Source organism: Aptenodytes patagonicus, unplaced genomic scaffold (assembly GCF_965638725.1).
Source record: "Aptenodytes patagonicus unplaced genomic scaffold, bAptPat1.pri.cur scaffold_69, whole genome shotgun sequence".
NCBI lineage: Eukaryota > Metazoa > Chordata > Aves > Sphenisciformes > Spheniscidae > Aptenodytes > Aptenodytes patagonicus.
The window spans coordinates 220510-228495 of record NW_027472018.1 but is presented as its reverse complement, the minus strand read 5'-3'; the positions used below and the strand labels follow the sequence as shown (position 1 = coordinate 228495).

The following is a 7986-nucleotide window of genomic DNA, read 5'->3' as shown; positions in this document are numbered from 1 at the left end:
CCGGGCGCTTCCCAGCCCTTCCCCTTCTCTGCCGCCTCCCATGTCTCAGCACCGGCACCGGACCGGGTCCGATGGAGCCCGCAAGGCCACCGCTGCTCCCCGCACAGCCGCCGGGTCCGCGGGCCCCGGTACCGGCACCGGCCGAGGGGCGGGCGAGCCCCGGAGCCTCCCGCCGTCCCCGGCCGCACGCTCCCCCCGGCCTCCGCGGCCGCCCCTCGGGGTCGGCGCCGCCGCCCGCTGCCCCTGCCCCTGTCTCTGTCCCTGTCCCTGCCTCCATCCCTGCCCCTGTTTCCGCTCCTGCCGGGCCGGGGGCCGCGGTCGCTGCTGGCCGCGGCCGGGCGGGCAGCACCGCGGAAGAACGTCGCCTCGCTCCATAGAAAATAATTTATTGAAATCACAGCTATACATGGGCGGGCGCCCGCGGACAGCGCGGCCCCGGCCCGGCGCGGCTGGCGCCGGGGCCCGCGGGGGCCAGGCGGCCCGCGCTCTCCGCGGCACGGACAGACGGACACGCTGCCGTATGTACAGAGTTTACACGGAATAAATAAGGGACATGTACAGAGGATTGCGAGCGAGCGCCCGGGCCGCGCCGCCGCCGCGTCGGGCCCCCCTGCTGCCGGCGGCCCGCCCGCCCCAGGGTCCGAGAGCCCCGACGGCGCTCAGGGCCGGGCGCCCTGCTCGATCTGCTGGTGCTGGCTGCGCACGGCGAAGCGGTTGACGTGCACCGGGATGGGCACCACGATCTTGGGGTTGCGGACGGGCTCGCCCGAGCGGTTGCTCACGTTGCCCGCCTTGATGCGTTTCCACTTGGCGCGACGGTTCTGGAACCAGATCTTCACCTGCACCTCGCTCAGCTTCAGGGCATGCGCGATCTGCGAGCGCTCCGTCAAGCTCAGGTACTTCTTGCAGTGGAACTCCTTCTCCAACTCCAGCAGCTGCTCGCTGGTGAAGGCCGTCCGCCGCCGGCGGCTCTTGCCGGCCCCGGAGCCCGGCGGGGCCTGCTCGGCCGCGGGGCCGCCCTTGCCCTTGCCCTTGCCGCCCAGCGGGGTGGCGGCCGCCCCATCCAGGAAGGGCTCCTCCTCGCTGTCGCCCGCCGAACTCTCCTCCTCCCGCTCGCTGCACGGCGTCGCCGCCGACTTCACCTCCAGCTTCTCCTCGTCCGAGCTGTACGCCTTCCCGTCTGCGGGGCACACAGCGTCAGCGCCCGCCGGCGCGGCCCGCCGCCCCCCACCCCGCCCCGCCCGAGGGTCCCCCGCGCCCGCGGAGCCCCCGGAGCCACGGCCTCGGCGCCCCGCGGGGCTCCCCCCGGCGGCCCCGCCGCGGCGGCGGGGCGCTCGGCGGGAGTCTGCAGCTCCTCCCGCGGCGGTCGGGTCTCGCGGGCCCCGCCACCGCCGTGTCCCCGCAGCTCCGGGGCCGCCTGCGCTGCCTCCCGCAGGAGAAGCAGCTTCGCCGGCACCAGCTGTGCACTCGGCCCCGCTGCAGGCAGCGGGCGCCCGGACAGCTGGCATTGCCGGCTGCTGTTGTCCCAGACCCCAGTGCGGTCTGCTCTGCACTGCCCGCAGCCTGGCCGGCTCTGTGGGGCAGCACCCACAAACCCGGCGCATCCGCAGACACCCTGGGGTATGAGCCACCACAGCAGCTGCCACCATCCCCATCCCACAACCCAGCTGTAGCAGCATCACTGCCTCATTCCAGCAGAGCACACCACAACCCTCCCAGGGTTTGTCTGGACCTCCGCATCCAGAAAGAAAGTCTGTACCTTGTCCCTCAGCTCAGCCCTCCCTCTGTCCCACCCCACTGCATCAGACCATCAATGCTGTTCACCCACAAAGAAGCCAGCCAAGAGGAGCTGAACGACTGTCCTGGAAACAGCTGCCTGAGCCAGTTCCAGCCCAGCGAACCTCTATGCAAGGCTCTACAGGACATGGGGTGTCCTGCTGCCAGCTCTCCCTCCCTAACCCCAGGATGTACTACAGCAGAGTTGCGCAGCCAGGGAACAAGGTGCTTAGGCAGCTGATGCTCAAGGCTTAGCTCCCCCCACCAGTCTGTGCAGACGGGCAGGCTAGAGGCTGCCAACATCACGCAACAGACAGGACCTCATCCCAGGCCACCCAGACAGGAGGCAGCACTTGGACCACTGCAGACACCTCTGTTACATTGCCTGCAAGGATACTGATAGGGTATAGGGGTATGAATCATCTTCTTGCCAGCTTCTTGTGTCCCAAACTACTGCCTGAATGATTAAACAGCTGTGGAGCAAGGGAGGACATGGGTGGAAGACAGTGGGGAGGAAAGAGGCCTGTAAGCCAGTCACTTCCTTGGCAGAAGGGCTCAAACAAAGGCCTCACAGGAGATCAAGCGAGAAGATGCTCCCGGCCATAGCCAGGGGTCATGGAGGGAAAGGACCCACAGCTATGCATGAACAGATGAAGAAGCTTTTCTGTCATGCTGAGACTAGAAGAGATCAGCAAACTCTCCAAGTCTGACCCAACAGCAGGAATTGCTGCTGGAAGGAGCTGGTCCTGAAGCACTGCCATTCTCAATATAATCCTACATGCAGAAGAAGAAGCAGCAGCTCTCCAAGCTTCTAAGCAGTGTCCAGGTACTGGCACGTGCACCCTGGGCCACTGGATCTCCAGACAGCTTACCTCACCTCAGTTGGAAAGGCAGAACAGCCCTCAGATGCCTGAAGGTGCAGGGTTGCAAATAACACAAACAGTAACCGCAAGAAACTGCTTGAGCCCAGGAGACATTCTTAGGAGTCTGGCTGCTGTGGAGCTCCCACATCCCTTGCTGGTCCTGCAGCAAGTCTGTGACTTCCTGAGAGTGGGTGGGTGGCTTTGGAGATCTGGAATCATCTCCCTGCTCTTCCTGCTTCATACAGTGGGAAAGAAACATCTTCATTTCTATTCTGCTGCAGAAGAATAGACAGTAATCTCTTTCTTCTTGAGGGTCAGGGGCGGGGGGAGAAATCTCCCATATGCACAGGGAGTATAGGGAAGACCCAGAGAATTTGTGCTTGTGGGGCTGAGGATTAGCAGCAGGTGGCATGGAGCACTTTGGCTGCCAAGGCACAGTCTCATGCAAGCACTTTGCCAAAGAAAAGGAGAGCTTTCATTTCTGTGTACCACCTCTGTTGGAGCACAAGGCCTGACAAGATAAGAGAGCTCTTATGAGGATGTCAGTATCTTCAGCAAGAGTACTCATAGGTCCTGCCCTGACTCTGCCCTTCCCCAGTGATGGAGGACAGCATCCCAGTGGTCACACTATGAAACACTGCTGATCTGGCAGTTTGCTCTTGTAGGCCCAGACTGTGCCCCAAGAGACTGGAAGAAGGCTGGGCTACCAACTGCAACATGTCACTTTGTAAAACAGGTACTATCTCTGGATACACTCTTCTTAACCAGATCCCAAATTTTAAACAGCCTCTACCAGACTAACATGTCTCACATTTGTGTCTTATAAAAGGGCTGGGTTTGCAGTAAGGAACTCAGAACTATATGATGATAGAGTCTAAACCAGAGGTTTGCACAAAGGAAATTGGTATATTGGTCTGTTAGTCACCTAGTATGTCCCCATCAAGGAAGTAATGGAGGCAGGGGATCCCACCCATGTGGTGGGAGGGTATACTCAGACTTTCAGAGGCTTTTGAACAGGAAATGAAGCTGTCATGAAGCAAAGTATTGTGACTTTGAAAAATCAACAAGAAGGCAGTAGACGAAGAATAGGATCAACCCATTGCTTTGCTCTTCACAAAGTCCCAGCTGTCATTGATCTTATTATGGACGTGGTAAGCATGGTGAGGAGAGTCGGTTGTCACAGGTGACAAAGTTATTCAAGCAGGATCAGGGGACCCAGACCAAGAATGGGTGTTGTGACAGCCAGAAGAGCCCTGTGTTGGTAAGTACACAAGAGCTCTTTGTTATGTTCATAGGGAACAACACGAAACTTCACCCTGTCCCTGACTGAATGTGCAGTTACTACATCAACTCAAGAGGGGGTCTCAGACCACTGCCTGGATCTCAGTGGAGACCTCTACAGCTCAGGAACAAACATGCTCTCAGGAGAGGTGTGGAGAGCTGGGGGTGTTGAGTACCTTTATGCTGGGGGTCATGCTCTTTGTTGTAGCTGTAGTAACGAACCAAACTCTAAGCTTTGCTGCTTCTTACCACCAGTTTCCCTACATGCCTCTCCCCTCTCAAGAAGTGTGACAACAGCTGGAAGCAAGTTTGAAACATAGTAGATGCAGAGAGAGGCCATAAAATAGAGGATTGACTCCTTCGGCTGATCCAGCAAGCCACTGATCTTGTCTCCATAGACACCTGCACGATGGAGATACTAATGGAGCCCAGGGATAGAAATAGTCACTCTAGGGTATAATTCACTTGATGTCAGCAAAAAAGACAAAAGGAGGCATTTCTTCTTCACAGGGTTCTTCTAAATATAAGAAATCTGTGGAACACCTTGCCCCAGGATGTGGCTGATGCCAAGTTTCTCTCTCCTTTCTGGTGGACTCCAGGGGAGACTAGATTAGGTCACAGAAGAGGAACTGGACAAAGGTTACTAAATATACAGAAACAACACCTGGCTCAGGAAGCCCCTGAAGCGCAGGTGGTTGGATGCTAGGGAAGCGTCATTTTAGAAAGTATTGCACAGGTTGTGCTCTCTTACTCTTCCCTGGACAATTGCTCTTGGCCAGGGCCACAGATAGGATGCTAGTGCAAATTGCATTATAGATAGTTTTTGATGCTTCCTGTTGACACGAATCATCTTTCTCTTCCTTAATTGTGGAAAAAGCCCACAGGAACCATCCTGGCTTTCATCTGGGATGGTTGGTAAAACAAACCTTATTGTCCATCTACAAGGGCCTTGGCTGGTACAGTCAGGAGAAGCATTAGGTAAAGGAGAAGGTGGGCACATTTGGCCTGACAAATCCTCTTGGACCTGGGCAGAGCAGCCCACAGAGTCAGGTCCACAAGGGCACACATGGGCTTGTGCAGAAGGACAAGCATCCTTCATGGCTCCAGAGCAAGCACAGAGACAGCTAATAGGCAGCAGTGAATGAACAGCAGTAGCAAGACATATTTTCTTCCATCATATAAGCCTGTCACAACAGGGCAAGTCTTAGAGATACGATTTCTTGATATCAGAAATGGCCACTGTCTGGGACAGTTCATCTGAGTCCCTCAGGAGGAAAGAACATGTTGGGCTTAGCTATGGAGGAGCCATGGAGGGAGATTAAGCACAATGCAGTTCATTTCCCCATAGACTGGGAAGATGTGGTCATACAGACAGCTGGTTTTGGCCAGGGCAGGTCTGTCCCCGAGAAGACATTAACAGCAAAAGTGAGATCGCACTGGGCTTTTGGCTCAGCACAGAGGCCTGGGAGCACCAGAGGAGCACCAGAGCCCCAATAACCCACAAAGGCAGTGGGGAGGCAAAATGCCCTGGTTGTCCTGCTGAGGGATGAGGTTCAAGGGGTACCTGAGTGAGGGAAAAAGTCTTCTGAGGGAAGAACAAGGCAGGGCAAGGAAAAGACCGGGGCTTACCCAGGAGAGGCTAAAGAGAGCATGGTGAACAAACAGCCAAGCACTGCAAGAAGCAGCAGAGACTTAGCACACACCCATGCCAGGAAGCCTGTGAGACAAAGGTGGATCTCACAAGTGACCAGGGGAGACAGCTCTCAGGACAGGCCACATCAGAGAAAGCCAGCAGTTGGTTTGTCTCAGTCTCGCTGCAGAAGGGACACCTCAAGCCCCATGCTGCAGGAGCTGAGGTGGAAGAGAGCAAGAGCTGGAGCTGGCTGAGAAATATAGAGCAACAAGTCACCGAGGCTGATGCCTGCAAACTCGGGGGACCGGCCGCGGCTCACAAAGGCGAGGGCCCCGCGGCCCTGCCACGGCAGCGGGAGCCGCCCCCCGCCAGCACCGAGTGGGGTCCCGGGAGCGGAGCCGCCGCCTGCCCGCGCCGTCGGGCAAAGCCGGTGCCGAGGCCGCGGGCACAGCGGGCACAGCAGCGCGGGGCGGCAGACCGAGACGAAGGGGAACGGGGCTCCGGGCGGCGCGGGGAGCGGGGCGGCCGCTTGGGGATGGGAGCTGCCCCGAACGTCGTCCCCGCGGCGCGGGCTCGGGAGGGGCTCGGAGCGCCGGTAGCCGCAGCAAGACGGCGCCGGGAGGGCGGCCGAGCTCGGCACGGGGCGGACTGCGGGCGAGCGAGGGAGCCCCCAGCCCCGCGGTTCGCCCGGGACGCGGCATCGTGCCGGGGACAAGGCGCAGCCCCGCACCACAGCTGCACCGACCGGGACCGGGACCGGGACCGGGACCGGGACCGGGACGGGCGGGGAGGGCTGCGCGCAGTCCGGCGGCCCGGAACGACGCGGCGCCCCGCTGCCCTCCGCCTCGCTCGCCCCGGGCCGGGTGCCAGGACCTCGGAGAGCTCCGCGCCGGCCTCGGCTCGGGGGGCCCGCGCCGCCCCAGTCCCGTCAGGCGGTCCGTTTCCCGCCGGGGCGGCCGCCCCGACTGGCGGCTCTCGCGGCTCTCCCGCCCCGCGGCCCGGGCGCGACGAGCGGAGTTTGTCTCCCACCCGCGAAAGTTGCGGGCGCTGCGGAGCCGGCCCAGAACAGAGGGCAACCGGCCCGGTCCTCCCGGCTCGGCCCGACGGGACAGAGCGGGAGCGCAGCCGCGGGCAGGTCCCGCCACCACGGCCCATCGCGGCCCCTCCGTCCTGCCCGCCGCGCCCCGGTCCCCTCCGCCTTCGGCTCCGCGGCTCCTGTCCTGGCGAGCTCGGAGGCCCGCGGTGCCGCCCCGCTGGGGCGGCGGAGAGAGCCCGGACAGGGGCTGGGCGGGCGGCGCTGCCCGCCGCGGGGCCCCTCGGGGCTGCGGGAGTCCCGGGCGAGGCGGGCCGGCGCTCGCCGCAGACGAGTTGCTCTCCGTCGGGCGGGGCTGGCCCGCGCCGCTCTTACCTGCCAGGCCGGGGAAGGGGTCCGGGAAGTGCAGCGGTGGTTCGGGTGGCCCCTTGTCGCGCCCCGGGGGCAGCTCCTCCACCTCCAGGCCCTCGGCGCCCCGCCGGCAGCCGGCGTCGGGGTTGGCGCGCGGCGGGGGCAGCTCCTGCGGCGGGTAGAAGCCGTCGGGGGGCTCGGAAAAGCTGGGCAGGGCCGTGGTGAGCGCCACCATGGAGGGCACGGCCTGGCCCAGGCTGGCACAGAAGGTGTTGGTGAGGCGGCCGGCGAAGGAGGCCAGCGGCGCCAGCGGCGGCAGCCCCGACTGCAGGGGCGCGTGGGACAGCGCCTGCGGCAGCACCAGCGGCCGGTACGGCATGAACATGGGGTACCCGGTGTAGAGCAGGTGCCCGGAGCGCGGCGGCGGCGTCCCGATGAGCGAGTCGATGGAGAAGGCGGTCCCCTGGCCGCTGGGTCTCTGCATGGCGAGCGGGCGCCGCCGGCTCAGCCGGCACCAACTTTCCGGCGAGCTCGGGCCGCCGCCAACTCGCCGCGCCGCCGCCGCCGCCGGGCCCCGCCGCTGCCGCGGCCCCGGCCCCGGCCCGCGCCCGCCGCCTCCCGTGGGCTCCGGCGCCCGGCGAGAGCTGCCGCCCGCCCGCCCGCTCGCTGGCTCGGCGCGGCGGAGTGGAGGCGCGCTCGGAGCCGCCCGCCCGCCCGCCCCGCCGCGGGGGGGCCGGGCCGGGCCGCGGAGGGGAGGGGAGGGGAGGCGGGCGGGGGTGTCGCCCTCTGCTCTCATCCATCTTCCGCACATCACGGTCGAGTTCCTCCTTCAGCGCCCGCTCCGGCGGGGCAAGGCTCCTCGCTCCCCCCGGCGCGGCCGGCCCCTGGGAAGGCGCCTCCCCCTCCCGCCTCATCAGCTGTTATTAATGGTGATTGATGATTAGCAATTACGGGGCCAGCACAAGGGCGCTTTTGTGGGGACGGGACGGGGCCGTGCAGCTCGGCACATCCTTCCTCGGGCCGCCCCCGGGCCCGGGACAACGGACGGG

At 63.1% G+C, this 7986-nt stretch overlaps 1 protein-coding gene across 1 annotated transcript; it reads right to left on the bottom strand.

Moving 5' to 3' along the window:
• Positions 1 to 641: 641 nt before the first annotated feature.
• GBX1 (gastrulation brain homeobox 1) lies at positions 642 to 7737 on the bottom strand. Its single transcript, XM_076363559.1, is given in 3 exon segments — positions 642 to 1180; positions 6962 to 7655; positions 7657 to 7737. Coding segments are annotated over 3 exon segments (1296 nt in total). The 3' UTR covers positions 642 to 659.
• Positions 7738 to 7986: the final 249 nt, after the last annotated feature.